The sequence below is a fragment of the Struthio camelus genome, chromosome 1, assembly GCF_040807025.1.
Source record: "Struthio camelus isolate bStrCam1 chromosome 1, bStrCam1.hap1, whole genome shotgun sequence".
Lineage (NCBI taxonomy): Eukaryota > Metazoa > Chordata > Aves > Struthioniformes > Struthionidae > Struthio > Struthio camelus.
This window is the reverse complement of record NC_090942.1, coordinates 72,186,655-72,213,115: the sequence shown is the minus strand read 5'-3', so window position 1 is coordinate 72,213,115 and position 26,461 is coordinate 72,186,655. Positions and strand designations below refer to the sequence as shown.

The window sequence follows — 26,461 nt, the reverse complement described above, 5'->3', positions numbered from 1 at the left end:
ATGGAATCAACAGTTCCTGACGTAGTACAGAGGTATAAATTTAAAGAATTTACGAACACAAAGCGCTAATCATTATGATTCCTCCACTACAATCATTTTGGTGATTACAATGATGGCACTTTCCAAAATTCAAGATTAGACAATTAAAACAACTCAGTTAAAACTATTCAGTCAGTAAAATATCACCACCAATCAGGTCGACCAGTATTGGTTCATTGCTCACTTCAAGTGAGTACGGAGGGAAGGCAGGTAGGCTGGCCAGGGCTAGGGCTTTTAGGTACTACAGTAAGAAATCTTCACTGAGTTGAAGCCATGACAAACTAAGTGAGATAGCAGACACAGTGAAAGCAGATAAAAAGTACAAAGAGATGCAAGATAAATTTTTTCAAAGGTATTTCTGTGTTTCAAGCCATGCTATACTTCAAGCAATCTAGTTTGTGCATCTTTTTTCCAAAACTCCAAACTGAAATTTTGAGTCACCTTTCAATGGAAAAACCTATTTCATACAGTCCAGGCAGGTCCATTATCCATCTTGCTACACTCTTCTGTGCTCTGTTTCTACCCTCATTTTTATATAAGCACAGTCTGCAATTCTCTGGTCACTGCTCTAACCTCTGCAGCAAAGCCACAGAGGTGCAGGAAACATTAGGGGGGTTTAGTAGGTTGACCACTAAACTCCACTTGGAGGTTCCAAAGATATATAAATTACAGACTTACTATGTGTCTATGTGTCTTGTTTGAGGCTTGGCTTTTTGTCTGGAGCACACTAATATTGAACACATGTAACAGTATAAAATTATTTGGTGCCCAAGTTATTTCAGCGCATCAAAGTTAGCCAATTGTAATTCCAGTTACATAGTCCCTCTGCTCATAATAAAACAAATCTGTCATAGAAAAACAATAATCTTTCTTTCCCATAAAAAGACTCACAGTTCAAGCATATGCGATTATTATTTTGCAAGCTCATTAGGCGTACACAAGCTATACTTTTCCCCGTACAACTGAAATTCATTGATAAAACAATGAAGTGAACTAACACCCTTCCTAAATAAAGTTTCACCAGTAGCACTGTATGTTAATGGAGCTATTTCATTGTTAATGTGACTGACTGCTTATTGATTCTTGCAGTAATCCAGCAAGGGCTTCAGAGTACAATTTAGTTTGGAGAGCTACGGGTCCAACATCTATGCTCAATTACAACTTTCAGAAGGGTAGATCAATAAAATTTAAATTGCTTATGGTAATCACAACTTCAAATCATTGCGATCAGCATAAGCAATCTGCTGACCCCAGCCAAGCTCCTAAATTGAAACTTGTAATGAGTGGTCATTTAGTTTGGGTCCATTCATATTATTTTGGAGGCAGGTGATGAACAATTAAAGATCAGTCAGCACCTTCCCTACCCAGCATTCCCGTCTGAATTCCCAAAGTACTAATACGCAGTAACCCTAGGGTATAGGCCTTTGCACTTCTTTAATGGGTATTCTGTATGAATAAGCAATTATATTTTCTATTAAACAATTTCAGTGTAATTGAATTAGCAGTTATAATATTGCTCGGGCAAGCAGAAGCTTTCCCAGGGAAAAATTAAGTGATATTGGGTAATTCAAATTAATTTATAAGACTGAAAAATGTAACCATTAAATAGATTTGTTCACCCTCCCCAAAAAATTACAATTAATGAGCATATTGTTTCAATGCATAAGTTTCCTAACAATTTGTTTTTAGGTCATAATAGCTTTTTCCCAGTTCATTATAAAAACCTGTCTATTATAATGAAAATTTCATAGGCTGTTTTCTTTGACAAAGCAGGTTGCAAGTTTAAATAAAGATAGCCTGCAGATTACTTTCACGATAAGGAGTCACCTCAGAATTACATTTTAATAAATCATTGACAATAAATCTTCTGCATTACAGCACTAGGGTTTAGAGAAGGAGGAAAAAAGGCAAATATAGAGAAAACGATCAATGAAAATCCCCTTCTGCCAATACAAGAATAGATTGACCAACTCTAATGCAAAGTTTCTTACATACAAAAATAAAAGCTCAGAAGGTTTATTTAAAAAAGATGCAATGCAAATAGCAATAAAATCTGCACACAGATATAGATTTAATTAATATATTAATTTATTAATACTCACCTCAGAGCTTTTTGAAAATGGTCTGTATTCTCGATGGAAGTTGCTGAATATTTAAACAAGCTAACAGACACTGATTTGAGAATATTTTCATTAATAAAAGTGCCAAACACACATGATTCTAGTTCATGAGATTACATATAACTCACAGGTATCTCAAAACTGATGAGCATTTCTGTTTGAGATTCACAAAACGTTGTATGCATTTTAGCACAAACAGTGCTTTGCCTGAAGACTGTTTAAGCTGGTCTGGTCATCCAACCAGACAGGAATAACAATTCCTGTATTATTCCTTAAAACAAGAGGTTTTAAGGCCAGTAGGGACTAGGCTACATAAAATATCTTTTGCCACATTAGCTAGCAGTGCAAAATATATCATAGTTACGCTAGTCTTTGTACAGTTATACAAACAAAAAATGCAATGGCTTGTATTTTGGCAGGGGTGAGGAGGAGGAAATCTAATATAAACTATCCAGACAAAAGAACTCTGTACATGTCATGCAACACTTAGATGGTTCTCTGGAACAGCACCACCAACAAATTCTTCTGATCACAGATACAGTCTAATGCTGTTCCCCACTAGCTTTCATAATCATGAAAGTAAAAGGCAAAAACTGCAAGTAGCAAATTCTGATTCTTGATGAAACCAGAAGCCAGAATAAAACCTATGCGTCTGTCTATGATTCTAAGGGTTACTTTCACTGGAGAGGGTTTCTTCCCTCTGCTAGGCTTGTCATTTTATACAAAATGCAATGCTTCTCAAGAGTATCAGTCTTCTTACAAAGTATGCCGATGTTTTATAGCCGCTCCTGTTTTGCAATACAAATGATACAATTACTTGTTTCTGGCTGGAGGGGGTCCAGTTCTTTTAGTTCATTTTTTAAATGCAAATCTTATTAAACATTTTATCCTAAAATGGCTACTGCAAAAGAGGGCAGTCTTAGACGAAGATGGACAATATACCTCCCAAAATAAATACTAGGAATGAAGCCTGAATTAAAGCAGCATACAAAAAACTGAATTGATTATTTATTGAAATATGTTAACATGATGTAATGGGCAACTACTAAAACCATTGTAATGGGCAACTACTAAAACCATATGTACAGTAATATTCCATGAATTACTGCTAGTTAGCCCACAACGAACAAAGACATAATAAAAAGTTCTGTTTACCAAAAATATCAAATTTCGTAATAGCTCAGAAATGTTCTGTTTATATATTATAACAAATTTCTCACCACCTACAGCTTCACATTTGTTACTGTGGACCAGACAGCAAACTTTACAGTAGTGAGCAAAGTTAACACAAGCATTAACTCATTTCTGAGTAACTGCTCACCGGTTTGAGCTTGCTCATGACACCAGTCATGAGCAGGAGACCACAAGCACTCAGAAATTCCTGGCAGCAACTGAGCTTGAAATTACATTCTCCTGACCCAAAAGCACAAGTCCTAACTATCTGAGTTAAAGCGGATGCTCCATGAGTTGTGCCCTATGGGACATAGGAAAAATGACCGAGCAGTTCTGATTCCATCCATTAGAGGTCAGTGGTACTTGTAAGCTAGCCAACTCATTACAGAACTGTAGAAAAGGAATTAATTAGTGTCCCAGCTAAATTTCAATTATGAAACAATCCATATTCAAATTGTCAGTTGAACCTGGTGGCCACTACATGAGAATTTTGGAAATTTAGAGATAATGAAGGTGTTGCATTTAGAAAAAAAAGCAGGCCAATGATGGTGCCAATGTCAGAACTGCAGTCTATATGGCACCCCTTATGCAAACTCTTTCAAGGCAGGAAGCACCCCATATCCTCTCCAGTTCCTCTATTGTGAGAGTTAGGTTTATCCTTTTGTGGACGACATCTGGGCCAAAACTGTATAGACCTACAGACTTCAGAACGTATATATCCACAGTGCCTATAGGAAAGGTTCTGGACTCCACAGTACTACATACGTTCTTGGCTTCAGAAATCACAGCTGTCTCTTTTTTCTTCTCCAGTAATTAGAAGATTTAAATATTTGAAGTCAAGGTATTTAGGAAAGTCACAAATAATATGCATCCTTTCCCTAGGCAGATCTTTAAGACATTTAAAGTGTAAAAGCCATATGATATTTTAAAGGTTTGTGAATTTCTTGAAAGAAAGCTGCAAAATTGGCTTGACAAATCCTTAATCCATTTATCTACAGAGTGAAAATGTAACAGTTCTATTTGAAAAAAAAGCAGAAATTATCAATTCCCTACGTGAGCAAAGCGGGGAAACAAGCTGAACATTCAAAGCTAGGTTCTGATCCAAGTTACACAGTTATGTATCTGAGGTAGACTGATTTTAATAGTAATTTCAGATTTCCCTTAAAGAAACTTCTGATGAGAGCTTTAGGCTTCCTATAAGCTTTTGGTCTAAAAGGATCAATTTTCATGATATTTTTTATTTGCATACCTCGTTGTACTTGCTCACTTGTCAGGAACCGTGCAGCAATATGAGCTTAACAGAAGCCTTTAAACAATTACCTCTGTGTTGAAAGCTGTGCATCATAACTAAAGACAGCGCAGCTATATCAGGCCTTAATCAAGCAGGTTAACAGGACAGTGTCATTCTAATAGTGCAGGAACATCATCTACTGCATTTAGGGAACACTTAATAATGAAAGATACAACATGTGGGCTTGGTATAATTGCAAAAATAAATACGCAATAAGATTGACAACTTATTAGAAATTCTATGGTTCAAATTATGATGTCAGAAGAATACAGGCTTATTGATACCATGGGCTATTGCCCCATACAGGTGCAAGAACATGAACAACAGCAACAAAGGAATCAAGGACAGAACGTGGCCTTTATTCCGAGGCTTAACCTCTGAATCGTGTTATTACAGTTAGCACGCATGAGCTGAGCCACAATAACTGTGAATGTGCACGCACTTGGTCTATGCAAAACTCAGAGAAGTGTGACTTATCTTAAAACTCCCTCACTGAAATTTAAACTTTGTCACATTACATTTGCTACAGGAGACACCCATTGCAAAGAAGAAGTATTGAATTCAGCTGAAAACAGCAACTTGGCAAGAATGCAAGAACTGGATGGAAGGGCTTAGCCCTAAAATTCTCCTTTTTATAAAACTTTTAATTTCAGCAGAAACTTACGGATAACATAGGAGATGGTGAATAAAGGGACTATCTACTGATTGCAACTGAATAGTAACACTTTCTAATATACTTCAAGATCACAGGACAGGGTGGAACATGCTAAATCCTTTGTGTCATTCAGTATATTCCCGTGACATTATCCTGCACTTTATACGTAGTATTCTAAATAAGGCGATCTTGGAGTTATCTGCGTACTTAAGAATCTCTTTCCTTAAAAAAAAAGAAAATTAAAACAGGTGGATCTTTTTCTCTTAGTTATAGAAAATAACTTGAAAGAGATCAAAAACTGGAGAAAAAATATATTTAAAAAAATATGATTTGGAGAATAAGCTCATGAACCTTTGGATTGTGCAAGTTTTTTTGGACAGAGGCTGAATTTCAGCCTCAAGACACTGCATTTGATAGACCATCACCTTGTATCTGCTCCATTAAATACCACCCCATGGACAAATCATGATCCTAAGAGTTAGGTAAAAGTAACCTCAAACCTTTCACCCTTTTTGTACTCACAAAGTAATCTAAACCCAGCACATTAAGAGAGACATCAAAGAGTCCCCACTGGTTTTCGTAGGTGCAACTTCTGAGTCTCTCTCTTTCTACTTCAGAGATAAGCCATGCAAAGAGCTCGTTCTGGCCTTTTGCCCCCAAAAGAGTTTTTACTGAAATGTGTGTTGCAGTAGAAAGATAAATGGTCAGAGCTACAGAAATCAATACAGCAAAATTCAATAAATAACAACAAACATCTACTGGACAAGACCTAAACTTTTACAATGGAAGACATTGTTTTATTTTCCTATGCTTATACAAAACAGACACTTCTTTTGTACATGCATATACAAAAAAAAATATGACATCTCTCTGATGTTAAAGACTCAAGCAAAACCTGAGACATATTCACATTCTATTGCCTTCTTAAGAAGCTCCTCAGATCACTAAGAGCTTTTTGGAATTTGAATCAAGAACTCAAATGATATTAAACTGCATCACACATATAAATTTAGATCTCAAATTCACTTTAAATTATGGATCCAAGTTAGAAAATACAGATCCAGATCTCATTAGCCTCAAGGTCTGCAGCTATCTGAATCTGACATTTTGACTTGGAGCCGTTTCTAGTAGGAGTCAGAAGAAAAATTCTCATTTTCCATTTAATCATTCCCAGCATGTTTTGCTTATAATTTTTTTCATTCCGTCCCTGCACTAAGAAGCCATTGAACCATCTGTAGTATTCAGATAACAATTTTCTTAGATATAACTATATAATTCCACTAATGAGGGCTACTGGAGAGACTGTTATCTTCCATTTCCAAAGACATTATTGTAGTTTGATCTTTTGAGTACGCAGGCATCACCCTACCTTGCAGATGTGGCTACATGTCTAAGAGGCTATTTTTTAAAGAAATACTGTACTGGAGCAATATAAATAAATACCAAATAGTATAACTTCTGAGAAATGCCATTTTAGAGACTCTGAAACTGTTGGATGGATAGAATTCAGCCAGATGGATAGAATTCAGCCAGTAGTTTTGGCTAAAAGAAAAAGAATTGAAAAATAGTCTGGAAAAGTTAAAAATACTTTGTTTCAACATTTTTCAATCTAATAATTCAAAATTATGTTTCACTTCAAGAGCTGCCAACATTCACTATTTCTCAAAAGAACGGGAGGAGTTAAATGACATGAAGAAAAAAATTCATTTCAGGTTAAGTGTCCCTTCATCTTCCTTTATAGTAGGAAAATTCAAATAAAATTTCATTTGAGGATTACTCAATGTTTATTTCCATTTTTCATCTGAGTCTGTGGACCAAAAGCCCAATCATTCACCCAGCTTTTGATCACACCCATCCAAAAAAGGCAGCATTACAGATCATGACAATTAGATCACACTGAGAGACTCTCAGAACAGCCAGTCCTCAGACTCAGTTTACTGAAATCCCTAATAATTTTAATAAGATTTGGGGCCATAAGATCAAGATACTTTTTCAGCTTGTAGCTGGACACTCTTCAGACCTACACTTCACATTGGCCTTTTCAGGACTTGTACAATGCTTCCTCTGCAAAAAGTACATGATGGAGGAATCCACTTTGTAGTTCCTTTGCCTATAGCACAGCTTCTGCATAAGGGTCCTTGTGCCAGCACTTTACACTAAGCTGATGTTCACCATCTTCTCAAATAAAAATTACATGTTACATGTAAGAGATTTCTGATAACTCTTCATAACATGACCCCTTACAAGCACACAGCCTCTGCTCACACAATAGCCTCTCCATGCATGTCTGAAGTCCTCTAGCACAGAAGTGCCTTCTTTAATGGAGAGAGCATTTTGAACATGCATTCCTCAGTTTGATTATGAAAAATGAATATGAGAATAAAAGAATTCCTGTCATTTTCTTGTATACAAGATTCCTCTTGCAAAAATCAATCTGTGCCATTTTGGAACAGTATCACTAATGAAATTACCATAATCAAGGACTGCAAAAGCATTGATTACTAAACACAAAGCTAATAACAGCCTTGAATGAGATTCTGATTCCACTGGAGACTTACAGATTTTGGCCAGGATTTCTCTCTCCATCATCATACAATCCCACTGAAAAGTGAAACGTTCCTAATTTTAAGCACATGGTCTTAGTTCTACAAGACACTATAGTTCTGGCCTCTAATAATGTTAACAACAATGCTGTGTCCTCCAGACTCAGACCACCAAATCAGAACAAACTTGTTTTGCCAATTCAAATTTGTTCAAAAATCATCCCATGATACTTCTTGCCAGATCATCTATCCTCTACCCTACAACTCGCATGAAGCACAAAGTTGGCAACAAATTGTGTGCTCTCGTTATTTTAACAGAAATAACACTAATCACAGCTTTGTGATGGATCCAGAATGAATCTGCTAAGCCAGATGATTCAGTGACGCACACAGCCAGTATGGATGAACTTAGAACCATGACCTCATTGACTTCACTGAGATTATATGATGATAAAGTAAAACACATAAAATCTTACTTGAATCAAGCCCAAACCACTCAGTATCTTCATCCATGAAGGAGCATAAATCAATGATCCTTCTAAGCAATTCAGTCATGCAATTGTGTGTGTGAGTAAACTTGTACTTAATTCTCATATACATCTCCTAGATTCACCTGTCAGGTGCATGATAGCTTAAATTGTACAGTGCCAATAAATGTGCTTGTAATTACATATGCAATGTTTTTGCCCAGCACATTTTAAAATTTTACAGACTCAATCTGTTTCACTGTTCTTAGAAATTTCAGAGGTCTAAACCATTTAATTAAGTGTTCCCCAGTTTTCACCTATTTTCATTCTGTGAACCCATAATGATTTGCACAGGTGAGGCCCATCAGCCCCACACTTCAAGTGCCACAGTCATACAGTAAGAGCTGTACCCTGATTACCCTGATTTAAAGCCCCAGTGTATGTGGATCCAGTTGAAGGGCTGGGGATGCACTGGGCAAAGCAAATAAAGTGCAACAAATAATTAGGAGAGGGATGTATTAAATGGAATCCTACTGGTATTTTCCATCTCCAATAGTTGAGAGTCACTCTCTTTTTTATCCCGTTAAGACCTGAGGTAATAAAAAGCCTTCAAAGATCTCCGCTTTAGCTAATGTCCAAAATGGTCTTTGTTTGCGTAGAAACAACGTAGAAAGATATAAAAATAGGCTTAAATTAGCATATTGTCAAATTGGTCTGCTGTAACAAATTCTTTGAAGTCTGGTATGCTGACTGATTCCCCACAGGAAGCTGAGTACTCTGAAAACAATTAAGAACAAAAAAGGGGCGGGGGGAAGAGAGGGAGAAGGAGAGTACAGTAGTTAAATTAAGCAAAGTGAGCCTTGGAATAGTCAAGGGACTAAACAAGCCATCGAATCACTTAATAACAGCACTTCGTTAGTAGCAGAGATGATAGAAAATACCAACTGGATTTTTAGAAACTGAGACATTAAGGCTTGAAAAAGCAGAATGACAGAAGTTTAAATTAAATAAATGAAAATTACTTCAGAATATAATAGAAGGTAATAAGGCACCAAAACTGCCAGTAGTTATAGTAGCTAATCCTGTGTTCTAAAATTCATCCTAATGTAAAAGCATTGTGCAATTTAAAAGTAATAAACATAATAATCCCTGCCATTTTACATAATAAATAAATCTTAACTACGTTTCCCATTTGTATAAAGCTTGTGAAATGATGCTTTTGGTTGTTAAAAAAATCCAAATGTTTGTTTCACAAGGATATTATAGTGATGCAGTGGAATATATTTTGAGGGAGATGGTTAAACATATTTTATAGGCTATACTGAGTAAACATAACTATATCTGAAAAACTGCACGCACCACATAAAGAAAGACCCTGTTCACATTATACATAAACATTTTACACTGTGGAATATCTTCTCCATAACATTTTGTCTACACTGAAATACATACATTGCATTCTGAAAGATGGTTACTGTTATTATCATTATTAACGTTACAGTAGCATGCAGGGGAACTACTATATAATTAGCAGCTGTATCTGTTCCAAAGATCCTATGACTTAGACAACCGAAATAGGCAAAGGTTTTACCATCTCTTTTTTACCAAATAGGAGTCAGGTGCAGGGAATATTAAGGGCTGCAACTGCATAGTGAATATCTAAGTAACCCTGATGGTTTCTGGATCAGGTCCCCAGTCTCTCCTCTGATGGAACACGAGAGAGGGTTGGTTCAGCTAATGTAGTCTCATATGACTAATGACTTAACACAAACCTCCCCAACAAGCACTCTTGTAATTCCATGGCGTGGCACCCAAGAGGCATTACCGAGAACATATTTCTCCATCTAATAGCAATATATCTCAAATGTTTAGGATAGGGACTTAGGCCTTAAGAACTTCACTGGCCTCTTCTCCTGCCACCTTTTGCCTTCTCCTTTATACCCACACCTTTCTGTTTTGGTCAACCCCACTACAAGCATTAGGATAAGGTTATATAATTTTTTTAAAAAACTTTGGAAACTAAGGGTGAGATTGCCACCACAGCAGTAAGAAAAAGTCAGTCAGTTATTGGTCACAAAAAGTAGCCTGTGCGATAGAAGATATTAAGAAAGCTCTCTTTCACCTGAATTTCTCTAAACACCTCCATTCCCCCAAATAAAGATACTTAGATTTAACTAATTAGATAAAAAATATGCTAATATTATCCTAATTTGGATGTAAAGTTTGTCAATAAAAGAAGAAATCAAATAGGATGCAACTAAAGGATCCTAGACAAAGAAAAAGTGAGTCAGGGCCATGCTGACACATCCTCTAAGATCTCTCCTGCTCATGGTCAATATAATTTATTTTGTTATATATTTAGCTTTTAAAAAGTGCATTAAATGCTATCATATAGGTTGGAGATACGGGCTGACAGAAACCTCATGAAATTCAGTAAGGCAAGTGCAAAGTCTTGTACCTGGGATAGAATAAACCCCATCAGGACGGGTATCAGGACGGGTTGGGAGACAGCTGATTAGAAAGCAGCTTGGCAGAAAGGGGCCTGGGGGTCCTGTTGGACAACATGAGCCAGCAATGTGCCCTTGCTGATAGAAGACCAACAGCATCCTGGGCTTTATTAGCAACAGGGTAGCCAGTAGGTCCAAGGAAATGATCCTTCCTCTCTACTTGGTACTTGTGAGACCATGTGTGGAATAGTGTCCAGTTTGGGGCTCCCCAACAGAAGAGAAACACGGACATACTAGCACAACTCCAGTCGAGGGTTACTAAGGGGGCTACTAAGGTTACTTAGATGATTAGGGGGCTGGAGCTTGTGACATACAAAGAGACTCCGAGACAAATTGGTTTCTTCAGTCTTAGGAAGAGAAGGCTCAGGGGATACCTTATCGCCGATTATAACTACCTAACGAGAGGGCTTAGAAAAGATGGAATCAGACTGTTCTCAGAAGTGGCAGTAAAAGGACGAGAGGCAATGAACACAAATTGCAACAAGGAACATTTCATATAGATATTGTGGAGAAAATATTTCACTATGAGGGTGGCCAAATACTGGAACAGGGTGCCCAGAGAGGTTGTGGAATCTCCATCCTTAGAGGTGTTCAGTTCTTGACTGAAAAAGGCCCTAAGCAACCTGACCGAATTGGACCTGCTTTCAGCAAGGGTTTGGACCAGATGAACTCCAGAGCTCCCTTCCAGCCTAATTACTTTATAATTCTATGTAACGTATTTTTACTGCAGACATCTGCCTTGGCATACTTAAAAATTCATTTCTTTCAACCCCACAACGTTTCCTATCTTACGGAAAGGAGCCCACATGTCCTTCAAGCAGCAGTGAAGTACTGTAGAAACAAACTAGATATTTCTACAGAGCATGTCTGCTGATATCATGCATGCCCTGTATCCCTTCTAAATCTTTTTAAAGGCCTAAAGAAGGGAAAGACTCTCTCTCTCCTCCTTTGTTCTCTTGGAACTCAGAGACCATTGTAGGTGAGAACTCTAAACAGCAAGGTTGTAGGACAAGTCATGAGATCCATGTTGACCTCACCATCCTAAAGAATCACCTTTATTGGACAGTAACTGTTCTTTGAGAATATGTTATTACAAATCCCACTATAGAAGATCAGCAAGCATTATCCTGTCAGAATAGCAGCTCTGAGAAAATCTAGCTGCCTTGAATACTGATTTATAGTACTGCTCTCCCAAAGTCAGCAACTAAGGAAAAGCGGTAGAGATTGATACTATATTCACACTTCTGGCCAAAGTGATGTATGTCAGAAAAAAATAATTTCAAGTGGGAGACCTACAGAACTCTCTGTTAAGAGACATGAGTACAAGTCTTACTACGTTTTGGTTCCTGTCTGGGCTACCTTACTGTTAATGTAGACTTTAGAAAATAGCAATACTATAAAATGAAAGAAGACTGAGTAGTACTACAGTGTAAGTAAAAAATGAAAGTTAGAGACTCTAGAAAAGCAAAGTAAGAGAGAAGCCTGCTCAAGATGAATCTGGAGAAGACCCTGGAAATAGTGTTGTCTCATGGATGCAACTCAGTTCAAACTTTTCTTGGCTCCCTATATCAAGAACCTTTTCCGTTTTGAAAAACATCTTCTAACTTTTCTATCTTACGCCGAGATTTCCTGGTCATCTTGGGAACAGTGTTTTTTTACAGTGCTCAGTTTTTCATCACAGACAGTTATCAGGTCAGGAGAAAGGAGCAGGGTAGCATCTAGTCATGGTTCTGTGAGGTTTCATGCAAGAGATCTTGAGAAGAAAATAAGTATTTAATAGACTTACATCAGTCAGTTCAGAAGCCACCACCATGAAGGTGGCCACATCTTCAAGCTTAAAAATCACCTCATTCAGAACTCTGGAAAAGCTAGAACAATTCAGTCCTTAGACTCTGCTTAGTGTGAAGCATCAGCATTTGTTTGCTACCATTTTTTATTGATTCTTTTCATCGTTTTATTATTTCCTCTTCTTTCTTTAGTATTATGTATTAATATTACAGTACCACCTATAGAAACAAATTAAAATTGCAGCTTCCATCACAAATATGGTCCTGTCATGCTACGTTCTGTACATGCTACGTTCTGTACAAAGCTCACTGATAACAAGGTATAGTCCCTTACCCGAAGTGCTTACAACATATAGGTGACAAGAACAAAATTAAAGTAAAAAGTGGTGGCCCAGTTTATGCCACATGTCAGTGGTTGAACAGCTTTCCTAATTCCAAGTCCAACAGTCAATGGAGCCACATGGCTTTACTTTTTCTCTTTGGCACTTCACATTTTGTTACTATATCTCTTCTATCCTTATCTTATATCTGAACGTTTCACTTTATGCCTGATAATGTGACTGTGTGTGTGTGCATGTATAATCTACAACTCAGCCAAATTGTATACAGGCATTTTCAATAATCAGTATTTCTTTAAGCTTCAGTTCTTTTATTAATAGAAGTTTGCAGACAGGAAACACACGTACAGAAATATTACATGACTTGGTCAAAAATCAGGTAGGGACAGAATCCAGGTCTTTTGTGCTCCAGTTATAGAACTCTTAGTTTTTACAAGCAGAAGTAATCAACTGCTACTCTTGGTCTGAGCTATCTGAAAGCTTTGTAACCAGATTAGCACAATATTAAGACCTAGCTAATAAAACCTACCTGTCAGTATCTGGTGGTTCCTAATGTGACTACACAGCCCCAGTCCATGAGTGGGCCAAGTGAGCTCACATGCCTGCAAAATCAGGTCCCCACTAGATAAGGCTTCATCATTCACTAAAGTCAGTTACTGTCCTGCTGGAAAAAAGAGGGAGAAAAAAAATCAAAATCAAAGAATTTTACTTTGTATGCATTCCTGGTCAGCACTTAACATCTTTCTGGGTAGCAAGTGAGAATATAGGAGATTTTGAATGCTTTCTTTGAAAGAAGAAAAATGTATCTTTTAAGCAATCAAGCCTAACTGTGAGAATTAAAAATATCTCTTCCATATGTTCAAGTCCCAAGTAAAGTAATATTAAGTATGTACAAGAAAGTTCAGGTAGGAAGAGCAAATGATTAAAATAAAGTCCCTTGGGTTGAAATGCAACAGTAGCGGACATAGATGAAGTATCAGGGAAGGGAGATGAAATACAAACAGGATGTGCTGTGGTGTCCAAATGAAACACATTACTAAAAAAAGTATGGCATCGTTAACCACTCCATCAGCCAGCTCTGCTAAGACTGCAATGGACTTTCTATTGCCAACACCAAATTCACTGACAGCAGATAGGCCTTGGAGAATATGAGGATCTCAAATCACTCTCTAGTATGGTTGCTAGTCTCACTTTCATACTTCAAAACTCATATTGGAGCTTAAAAAGAAGCAGCAGTTTATTAGCATCTGAAAAACAATTTCAACTATGTGAATCACTTCTCGATATATGACTGAGAGTGACACCATCTGTGACTGATATCTCAAAGGTACTGGTATCTCAAAGGGCAGTCACTCATCTTCAGTGGATGTGATGTGTGTTGTCCACAGGTTGTGTTGCTTTTGTCACTGGTACTTGGGCAGCTCTCTAGAAGTCATTCAAAGTTCTGGACAGAAACCACCTCAAGGGTTATTCAGTATCCTATATCAATAGTTCTGTTCCCATACACTCAACCGAAAGTGCTGAATGCCATCAATTTGCCCTGCAGTCCATGGGAACTGATGATCCTCAGTGTTCCTGGAATGAATCCCTAATCAAGGGCCCTGTCTGGCCTCCATGACATTCCACAGCATGCAGCCTACTGTATGACCAAAAAAGCACCTCCAACCTACACCAGATTCCAGTTTTAAGTACGGTTGGGATCTCTTAATGAAGTTTTTAATGAATTTTTGTTTTAGATAGAAGAGAAATTGTTGTATAAACATAGTTAAATGTTAGCTAGAGGTAAATGCATGGAGTATCCATTGCATCCACTGTAAAAAGATTTAACTGCAGTGTTTTACTAAACAAAGTATTCCTATTTCTCCAGTCGGAACAACTTTAATTTTTTTCAGTTGGCTTCAAAAAGTATTTTTAAAAAGTTTATTCAGACCTAACAAACTTCATTCCATTTTTAGTTACTTTTTTTTTGAACCTGTCAGGAAAAAATCACTCAGTTTCTCTATTCTACTGCTAAGCTCATGCAACATAAATTTTCAGATGATATTCTTGTAACTAAAAGTTTAAGGAAAAATAATACCTTTTATTCTTACTTTGTGAAATACACAAAGGAAATGTGGATTACTTACTTTGTGAGCTTTGGGTTTAGTCATATTCACTCTTTCTTTTCCATGGCAGTGAAGTAGCCAGTACCTCTTTTAGCATGTGTTATTCTCTCATAAACACACACAAAAAAACTAGGAGTGAAAAAAACATGGTTAAAAATAGGATCCCCTTGATTGCAATCCCACAGAACTGGCAAAAGGATTTGGGGACATGAAGCTCCTATTAGCCTGTTTGTTTTTAATTGACTAGATTTCAAATTGACAGTGGCCCTTTTAGCAGCGTACAGAACAAAACAGCACCACATGGCCAGCAGGATCCATTCTAAAGTGGTGCTCTCTTATGTCCCCTGCTGAGGAGTGCACCATATGAGCCATCAGTAACGCCAAGTCAAAGGCCAACCATCAATAAAGCTCTTGCTGTGATCAAGAATATGTAAACAATGGACCAGCCACTTCGAGTGGTAGTTATAACAGAGTTAAAGCTGAAGTAGGGTGGCACCTACCCGATAGCTTTTTTTTCCCCTGAGATTTTATAAAATATTATATTTTATCTGGACACTGTTGCTTGCAGTAAATATTTCAGTGCAGACTATTGTGCACAGACTTCATTAATGAAGGGATCATATTAGAGACTATTTTTCTAGATACAAATCTGTGAAAGTCAGTGGGAACCTTTTCACTGAATTCCCTGGTCTCCAAACCAGGTGTGTGCTATCTCATTCCATGCACTGTTAAATGTACACTCTTTTTCAGTACAGTTCAACATATCTAGACTAAATTTCTCTTCCTAGATGTACATGTGGAGTTAAAAATTCCTACAATTGAAGTTTGTTGAGAAGAGGCTATTATTTCAGAAAGAAAAGACCCATAGAATGTAATAGGGCTTGCTGCTTTTGTTCATTCTCCTCACACTCCTGATATAGGATGGATTAAGCTTTCTGTGGGAAGCATTTACTTCTGTATATCCTAGAATAGTTTCTTTAAAACCTATTAGTTTAACTTTGCAGGGTTTCCCCATAATTTGTGCACACATAAGACTCAATTGAACAAATTAAGAAATCATACAAACTCCCTTGCAAGGACATACTTTCTCTGACCCTAACCAACCCTTTGTTGCCATCCACCTCTGTATATGACTCATCCCATTCTGTCACATTACCATTGACAAGGACATACAAACCCACAAAAGAAGTTGATGGACATCCACTCCAGAGCATTAGCTACCTTGCTGCATGTTCTTGAGAGCTGACTGTGTCTTTTGACAGCTCTCCAAGTACATTCTCCCATTTCTAGAATGAAACTAAACCTTTGCACTTTATTATTATTATTATTATTGTTCTCTTTCAGCAAAAAGGTAATTGGGCATGAAAAGTTCAAATCCATTAAATAAAAACTCAATTTAAAATATTTTCCATCCACCAAGCAAGTCCTATTCATTATGCTGACACCGTACTCCACCTCTGTGCCAAGTGGATCACTCAGAGATGCCCCCTACCACTTTCCTGGCATTTGGTGTGACAAGCAAATCTGCTGCGCACACATTACTTTAGAGGGCATCTCAGTTTTACATAAATACAAGCAGTATTTTTTACAGCACCTTTAAATTCCCAAGTTGAATTCTGTAACTATCAGACACTTTTAATGAAATTGTTTGAGTTGTCTCTCCTTTGCAGGGTCATACAGGGAGTCATTCATGGCTCCTGAGTTTTATTTCTGCTGCTTGACTCACTTTACGTTTTTGAACAGCCCCAGTCCCCTTCAGATTAGCCTGCTAAATACAAATCATACAAAAATAATATCTTTATCTATCCAAAACAACAGCAAACAATTAAAATATAAATTGTATAGCACACTATGAACCTCAGTCAAAGAACTCACGTGTTGCAGTCATTTGGTGCCTTATTCATTTAAAAAGCAAAACAAAGTGTTCCCAAGTTGCAGCCATAAGTTAAACACTCTTTTCAGAAAGGACGTTTTTCCCATAAAGGTTTTTAGTACAAAGTTGCTTTATAGAGACAGTAGATTGCCTTAATAACCATTACAAATTTATTCTTTAAGGCCAACAAAATATTTTCCCCCTACAACACAGTCTGCCAGGGCTGCAGAACCCCGCTACTTTATTCTTCACACGTTGTTTTGAATTCTAATAAAAAAGCTAAAGAGAGACATCTAGTGGTAACATGCACAAAATCAAGCACTAGCAGTGGGAGGAAAAATCTACTGCCGGGCCTAGGGAACAGGGAGGAACGCTTGTTTCTAAGCGGAAATGTGGCAAGGTTTGAAAGGCAGACTAAAATAAAAAACACATAAAAACTTATAATGCTAATGTACTTAACACTAAACTCAATAGCCCATTCGGGCCAACTCAAAAGATGAAACAAAACACGAGAAGAGCTAATAATCATTCTTTTAAGTAAGCCTGATATGTTTCAAAAAAGACACAATACTCAGAATGAACTGATTCTAAATGAAAGGGCCTTAAACAAACAGATCTACCATGGAACTCCAAACAAAAAGAAGGAAATTGCACCCTAGCTTCAACTTGCAGAACAATCCCAAGGAAAACTGAGAGGACCAGCAGAACTGACTGCATTTGCCTTGAAAGTATACAAATATATAAAACTCCAGTAAGGGCTGGAGCATCAAAAGAAAGTAGAACTAAATCCCAATTTGACAAAACTTCTAAAAATTCACCGAATGAACAAGCTGTAAAATTTAGTGTTTACCACTGCTATTAGCAGTGAATATATCATCATAACCATCATGAAGTGCTCATGAAGTATTAGTGAAGCAGTCTGTCAGCTAGAGAGCCAGACCAGTAGTACCAGACCCTTTTCCCAGCTGAGGGCAAGGAGAAATTAACAGCAAACTCCAAATTGCAGGAGACAACAGTAGAGCAGAGTAGCACTAGCCACAGTCCTAGTTAACATTAATACCAAAGAGCATCTGTATTAACAGACTGGGTTTTTGTTATGGAAACATCCCTTAAGAGTATAGAAGGGACTTCCACATGAAGAGTACTGCAGAACTAGGACCTTCCATTGAGACAACAGCTGGGGAGAAAAAAGGAACCAGTTTATAGCTGGCTCTTCCATAGGGAAACAGATGTCTGAACATAGAAAAATGAACTTAAAATCCTAATAAAACATACTGCCAAATATCCGTATGCCTAAGACGTGAAAAGTGTACTTCTTTTACTATGGACCAAGAACACTGCCGGAGATGAGGAACAACACTCTCACCTTCGCTGCCACTGACTCTCTGTGATGTTGGGCAGCTGCTCCCTGTGAAAATGCAATCTGTAAGATGGACTAACCCTATTCATAGGTTTGTTGTGAAAATTTATGTAAAAAACAACTTTTGTGTTGTATAGCTACCCAATATTAGTAAACGTAGCACTCATGCACATTAAAATAGAACTGCAGACTACTTACAGAAAACTGAGGTTTTAAGGTCATTTTCTATTGAAAGATGAAGCAGATGAACCTCTACCTTTCTAACAACTATGTAGAGGTCTTTTAGACACCTAGGAAATAAGAAGTTTAACCTCTCTTGAGTACTTGTGTGACTCCTGCAGTAACTCAGTGTTGCAGTTCCACCTACACAGATCCCTACAGCTCCTCTCTAAAGTGAGGATTAAAGAGAGAGGAAGCACAGACAAGTTCTTCCAAGGAATCTGGCACAACTTTGGGAACTGAACCCTTTCTGCCCAACTCCCAGGTAAACCCCCCTTTGCAGTGAACCACCTTTCTGATATTCCATGAATGTATTGCAGTGTAAAGGGTACTTTTCTCAAAATACGCAACCAAGTATCAAATGTGAATTTCAATGTTAAAAAAACAGGTAATCCACCCTCTCCAGTGCTGTAGGTGTGATATCAATTCGGGGGCAGTAGCCCAGGCCATTGTTAGTAATCACACAAAGCCACCTCCTGTCTCCCACAGTGCTGGTCTGTGTGCCACAGGTACCTTTAGAGGCAGCAGATCAGGCAGAACTAGCTACCAAGCTGAGCCAGCCCACGGGTCATATCCATTCTGATGTATTATGAGGTATTGACCCTGTTTGCAGATACATAATGATTGGATGTACAAGGAAAAACATTCTTAAAAATAAGCTTATTTCAATGGGTAGAATAAAACCAGTTTATAAAGTAAAACTGCAGAAGCAGAATGCTATCTGCCTCTCTCTTAGAATGCCTAATCTACTAGTCTTCAATTACTAGTATTATATGCAGTTTCCTACTTGATGCAAAGCTGCACCATCATTAAAACATTTCCCTCCTGCCACTCCTCCCTTTCTTTTTCTCCTCCCTACTGTTTCAGCAGGACTACTGTTACCTCCTGAATTCATTCCCTCTCACTGGATGAGCAGTACCCATGAGACAAAAACTCATTATCTTATTATCTCATTATCAAGACAGAGAGATTTCTTGAACTTCCTCTTCTTATGCTCTCCAAAAAGTCCCCCAGTATGTGTAAGATGTAGAATAAAAGAAGGATGTTAACTATCAGTGGTGATGCACACTAGAACCCATCAGCAAAGAAGGTCTAACAGAGAAAAACATGCACCCCTGGAGATCACGCGGCTACAACTAAAATAGCTTCTCTTAATGCATAAAAATAAATAACCCTCAAATCCGTTCTTGTGGCAAGGGCAGCCACCTGGCATGCAGGTGCAGTATTTGAATATGCCTCGTGAAGGAATGGAGGCCAACGGGTTTATATAAGTCGGCCACCACCCCCTGCCCAGATTGCACCTCAGGCTGTGAAGAAAGTGTGCTTGAGTTGCCATTTTTCACTCTACTAAAAACATTCACATCAGGATGCTTCACACTAGCCTAGCAAGGCATGTCCTCTATCACTGTACTATTCCTTACAGAATTCATGAGATAGGTTCATGCTTATGTCACCATAAATTGTAAGTATTTGTGCAGAATACAGTCCAGTGTGTGCACATTCACTAAAACATATATTCCTACAGAAGATATGTAATTCCCATAGAATGCTTAATTAACATTATTATACAGAAAAAGTTGAGACATTACACTTCACATTTTTCATGCTTACTTTTAAAGCAGAAGAGTAATAGTTTTATATATGTGGAAAGGGACTTTAAATTCTCTTTGGCTTATTTTTATTTTTACAAGAGTGTACAGGAGTGAAGAGGAGGGTGCTTTGTAGGAGGAAAGCACCTGTTTAAAATACTTCATGTTCCTCCCTGTGCTGCAATAATTGAATAACTGTCTTGATTTTTAAAAACTACACTGTTTTTACAATCTAAATTTGGCATGCAAATATTCTAGAGAGAAATGAAGTCCTAGAGAAGAGTGAATCAATCCCTGTCTCCCAAAGTCTCTGAAGGAAGATCTCACACCCTTCTGAAAGACATACCGTGATCAAACTAACCTCTGCAGAAGGGCAGCCATTCTGTAGTGTATTTTCCACTAGAGGTCAGCCTGGAGGAGCTCATGATTCATTCTAGCCTTAAAAATCTATGTGTAAGAGTGACTAATAAAGTTTTGGAAGTTTGAAAATTATTATCCAATTAATACTGCATTGCTTCACTTAAACTGAATCAAAGATATATTTTTCTAAATGCCCAACAGCTGGAGTTATTTAAACATGACAGTATTTTAAAGTACGTCAATATGACCTTTTACAGAGCATGTGATGTGCCATCTCAGTTGGCAGGACAATGTTTATGCCCCAATGGAAAAGTTTTTCTTCAAATTCAGCACTGGAATGAAAAACATGAAAAAACAGACAAAATTCCTAAAACTTTTAAAAGAGTATTTTTTTAATTTTGCTTTTTACCTTTAGAAAGGATACATATTTTGGTCAATTTTTCACAAAAAAAAATCTAGATTTAATTTCTTTCTGTAAATAACTGGAAGAGATATGGCTAAGTATGGATTGATGACTATAACATGTTTCAGGTGACTATAAAATATGAAAACTCACAAGTCACCGAACTAGGAGCCTAAGCGTTTCTTCTCCTGTGTTTTGATGACTTTTCAATTTCATCACTTTCAGGAACATTGACCCAGCTCCTTGAAACAACTGCCTTGAAGGCAGTGAAGTTAAGATGTACACTTGCCTCTGAAAATTCAAGGAAACATTTAAGGCACTATCAATAGTTTTAAACATTTATTTTGTTGTGACAGGACATGAGGTCACACTCAAATGGCAAGTCCTAGCTCAGAATTCTTTGCTGGTAACCAAACCCTCTCAAGAAGTCACTGCCTAAAGCATGCCTGTCTGCAGCCGTGAAAAACAGAACACAGTAATTTTGTCCAAAGCCACATAAGGTTTCATTCAGAGAGCTGAAATCTCAAGTGAGAAGCAGCTGATATGTCTATGCTTCTAAAAACAAAGCAGCGCATGAAGTTCACTTGGAGATGAAATCACCTAACTAGATGAAGCTAAGTGAGCTAGCATTTTAAACTGGAGCCTAGAAGACTCTGGGTGACCTCTTTTTTATGTTTGCCATGGACTACCCTCTTCTGTATTTCCATCGTCTACCTGCTGATAATAGCCATTTATTTCATTAGAGGTACAGATTTTTTCCTTTAATAATTTATAATAGAACCCGATAATCTCAGTCCTGAATCCGCAGTAAACTAGGGCATCTGTCTCACACTACTTTACTCTTTAGACCTACTAAAAAAGCAAGACCACACTGGTAATTTTTTTCTGTTTAGTCATCTAGTAAATTGGCATCATTGATTGCAGGAGCTACAAGCATTTAATTGCACCTAGAACTGAACATAAAAAATGGTTACTATGCACCTCTTTTACTTAGCATTAGCTATCACAGGTATGCCAATGAAATGAATTCTGTAACTTATGATCATTGCACAAAATCTTAGAGACAGCTACATACCCATTTCATCTCAGTGCACACCTCTACTAAAAAAAGAATGTGCATGTTTTAAAAGGTGAAAATTTGGTTTAGTTCAGTGGTACGTTCACCTAACGTTCACCTTCTTCCCTTTACTAGTTATCCTAAAAATCAACTAACTGTGTATATTTACTCCTGTACAACAACTGGATATTGCACAGATATATCTCTAATGCATGGCCTGGAGAAATGCAAGACCCATTGTAAAAGGACTGCTCCAAAATACTTCCATAGAGCTGGCAGTCAGAGTTTCACTGAAGCTAGTACGGCAGATTTCACAGATGGAGCAGGTACCCCACCAAGGTACGCAGATGGTATTTGTGGGAACAAGGGAAAATAAAATATAGGTTTAAAATAAATGCAAGAGAAACGCTGAATAATATTGAATCACTCTAGGTATTTCTAAGGGTTTCTGTTTATTTTTTCTACTTCTCAGCATGTAGTGAGTGTATGTTCAGGGCTTTGATACCATTGAGCAAATGGAAGGGATTTAAAACTAGTTTTGTTTCAAACATAAGGTCACAGAAATAAAGGTATAAAGGCATAAATAAAGGCTCCAGGTATTTCTCTTCAGGATTAAATTTCTGCACAAAAGCTTGATGCAAAAGGAGTTGCAAATGCTGCTTCTGAATATGTCAGGCAATGGTAACTAGACTGCATCACTCCTGCTTGACAGTTTGTGACATTATGACGCCCTAACATGTCTGTTAATTAACTAGATCCCAATTTTAGACTTAAGGTGTTATCGTTATACAATTAAACAACTGGGTGATTTGAATACACAGAACTATGCCTTCTTAGTCCTACTGCAGGCATACCAGAAAAATTCAAAAGTTTAGAAATGAATCAAGAAAGAAAAAGAATTAGAACATTTTAAAATTAAGCGGATAAAAGCCTATGAAGAATCGCTCTGTTAGAAAGCTGATACTCAAGAGTCTCTCATTCCACCAAAAGAGCATTTTTAATGCTAACAGAAAGGACCAGCTCTGCTGTTGAATTGGATACCTCTGACAATGGTGGCTCCTTTCCCATTTTCTTAATGGATAGAAAGACACAGCTGGAAAGGGGAGGCAACTACAAGGGGGTGAGGAAAATACAGTTTTAGTTGGTGGCATCTGGATATAAGGAAGCTAGGTAGTCACAGGCAGATCAATCTGAGATGGCAAGTTGACCCTGACATCTACTGGTTTGTGTCCCAGTCCAGTGCACGGGTCTGGCCACTTCTCTCTTCCTCACTAGTTATTCTCAAGCTACGAAAATCTGTTTCTGCAATCTGACCTTGTTACAACTGTGCCATCCAAGGTAGCTTGTCTCCAGATCCCAGGAAAAGTTAACAATGGAAGAAAGAACCGGAGGAAAACATAACAGATCAGGTGTGGTGGAGAAAAGGTGCAAGGAGAAGAAACACGACAGCCCATGTTTCCTGTTGGACTCCCTAGTAATAAAGTGGTGCTGATGTGTGCTTATTTTGCCATCTCGTGAACTGAAGCTCCACAGTGTTCTACTTTTAATCCCTCTCTAAAGCATCCTCTTTCTAGAGGATCCATCTCTTCATTATTTCACTCACTAGTTTGATCTAATTCTTAGTGAATTGGTGTTCACTTGTTGATTTCATGACCCACATTTCTCTTGCTTAGTAAACACGATTTAAACACTATCCTTAAATTGCATTAAAATTGCCCTTCTTTGGACTAAACCAGTCTGTCTGTGCCCTTGACTCCTCCTGTCAGCCTTCCCAGTTACAGCCTACCATAACACTTGAGCTTTCAGTGACTCATTTCACAACTGTGGTTAGATATGCAGGCCCTATTATGATAGGTCTTGCACTATATCTTCCATACAAAGAAAAGAGAAAAGCCCTTGGCATTCAGAGGCAGCAGAAAGAATTCTTCGGCGCCTCTCTGGGCTGTCCTTGGAATGGCAAAATCTAACAGAACAGCTTCCGGGGTAGAAAAGCACAAAAGAAAACCAAACGCAAGACATCCGGCTCTGACTTTAGCCATTTAAAACTTACCAGTGACCAGCACACTGTACATAAAGTCTTTCTTCAGTTATTTTTGTTCTTGAACTCTACCACTATTATTTATGCCAGAGCTACAAAAACAAACAAAAGTCCAGTAAAAATGTTTCAAGAAAGTATTTCAAACTAATATATCATAGAAAAATATAAGCAAAGAGCAACATTTTCTATCAGCAACATATTTACGAGCACAGTCTGACATACATACAAGCTAATTACATATTCACTTCCAAATTACCTGGTATATACATTTGCAAGTGTCGCTCATTTTATGCTGAATTCATCCAAAACCAAGCAATTCCTCTACAAAGAATCTACGCTTTATCCAGTTACAAAACCTAGATTTGGAACAACTTTGACAAAAAGAATTACTTCAAATTTTCACCAGTGTCACTAAACAGAAATTAGCACAAACACCTTTTTTAAGCCTATTCAACTGAGAAAAATGGAACTGCTACAGTTTGGGTTTCTAATCCCAAAGTGGATTACACAAACAACAATTTCATCAAAGGTTTTTTACAAAAAGCTTAGCATTACTTGCTATATCTTATTATTAAGGCAAATATTCTTCAAAGAACTATATGATTGGAATCTCCTTCTGATACCTAGTGACATTCTATTTGCTGACTGCAGTTAGAAGATTCAAAATGAAAACAAAAATACAAATACACTTTTTTTCTCTTGTCTTTATTGATTTAGACTTCAGAGCTACAGCCAAAAATAGTGCATCTGTAGAAAATTACCATACATGCTATCAGTACAGCATCTTCAAATGTTTAGAACCATAAGCACTTGACAAATCACAGCGAGAAAATTCAATCTAATATTTTGGCAATGCAGCCCATGAATAAGGAATATAAGGAGAAGGATTCCCCCTGCCCGCCTCCCCCCCCCCCCCCAGAAAAAAAAAGTATTTCTAAACAGGAATGAAAAGCCTCTGTTAAAAACTGAATTCTAGCCACCATGTAAAATTTACCATGGCTCATTCAAGATATCGACACCCACTGCTGGAAACTTCACAAGGAATGATGAATGATACACAGAAGCTATGGCTCTGTTACAGGTACAGCCCAGTCTTCAGCACATTGTATGCCATTGAGATGGTAACCACATACCCAACCGCCCAAGACAAACCTCTGCCAGGCTGCGGAAGAGGGGTCAAGTACGCAATAGTATGAAAGATCCTAGCCCCAGCGAAGATCCTGAAATGCAGCAAGGCTGTGGACAGCTCAGGGCCACTAAGAGCATACAGCAGTCCAATGCCAAGAAATGGGACAATATTTTCAAGGTCATTCAGGTGGCCTCTGGGGAAAGAAGCAAAGTTGTTTTACAGTGTTAAATTTTGTTGAACAAACCACTTCAAGCCTCATTATTTTTCAGCATCTTCAAAGAATGCTACTGTTAAGGCCTTAACACAACTGCTGCCTTCCCCTGCAGTGTGGGACTTGATTCAGTTCCTCAAATGGTTTTATCATGTTCACCTGAGATTGCTCTGGTGTCTCTTGTAGCATCCTGTTTATTTAAGCTTCTGTTCTTCTACATCAAAGGTCTTAGGCTTTTCTCTAGGATGTTGGTAATATTTTGGGACTTGCATCAGGTGTATGAGTGCATCTTGGTGGACAGAGATGCAAGGAAAGGAAGGGGAGGAAGAGAGAGAGCTGGAATCTTCTTATAACCTCTCTCAACTTAACATCAATTACCTGGATGACTGTGACTGCAAGTACTAGACCTCATGGCCCAGATGCTCTATTCCAATCCTATAAACTCAGCACGTAGCCCCCATAAAGAAAATACGAAACATGCTCTTCCTTGCATAGTCCTGACATTTCTCCCATCTTTTTACCCATTCTTGATTTTGAAGGTAATGTTCTGTGTTGCATATACAGTTTAGCTCAGAACAGTACTCAGCAATTTTTTGCATATAATGCAAACTGAACAGAGAATTTTACAAACACACTTTGTTCCTGCTGTATATGACAGTTTCCAGTGCCACTTTCAGACACCACTTCTATAGTGAACTTCAAACAAAAAAAAAATTATTTTTTCTATCAAAACTTCATGAAATTCATTCATCTTGAAGAATGTTACTTTTGAGCATTTAGCAGGTGTGAGTTATTCTTTTGGTTCATTTTCTTCACTACTAAGCACTAAAATAGCTGAAAAATGTTTGAATTCTGAAATTATAATATAATTTACTAAAAATGTATTGAGACAACTCCAGATCTTGAGGTATTCTTCCACATCTCTTCCTGAACCTTCCCTGATCCCTTTACCTCTTTAGAGAAATTATAATTCCAGCCAGATTTGCTGATTGGAAAAACCTTTAAGGCTTACTAATTATGTCAAATTTTACCGACAGCTAGAAACAGATCACTGTGTTGTTTTGCAGCTGCTTTTTGAACTCATTCATCATTACAAGCAAAAACATCCTCCAGCAATTGGGTTTTTCCAAATAAATACACTGAAGAAAGCAGTGAAGAAAGCAGTGTCTCGTCCTACACCTATAAATGTAAATCCTA

The 26,461-nt window shown here is 37.6% G+C and overlaps 1 protein-coding gene across 10 annotated transcripts in view; it reads right to left on the bottom strand.

Moving 5' to 3' along the window:
* MGST1 (microsomal glutathione S-transferase 1) overlaps positions 1–26,461 on the bottom strand; it is a 78,463-nt gene that overhangs the window by 44,167 nt on the left and 7,835 nt on the right. For 8 of the 10 annotated variants that reach the window (XM_068948316.1, XM_068948298.1, XM_068948290.1 and 5 more), the window contains 2 exons: positions 15,047–25,246; positions 13,450–13,584 (listed from right to left, as the gene is read on the bottom strand). In XM_068948316.1, coding sequence (XP_068804417.1) covers positions 25,000–25,246 — 247 coding nt within the window. In that variant the 3' untranslated portion in view covers positions 13,450–13,584; positions 15,047–24,999. The remainder of the gene's footprint in view (positions 1–13,449; positions 13,585–15,046; positions 25,247–26,461) is intronic. The other 2 variants (XM_068948281.1, XM_068948282.1) reach the window with 2 other exon arrangements.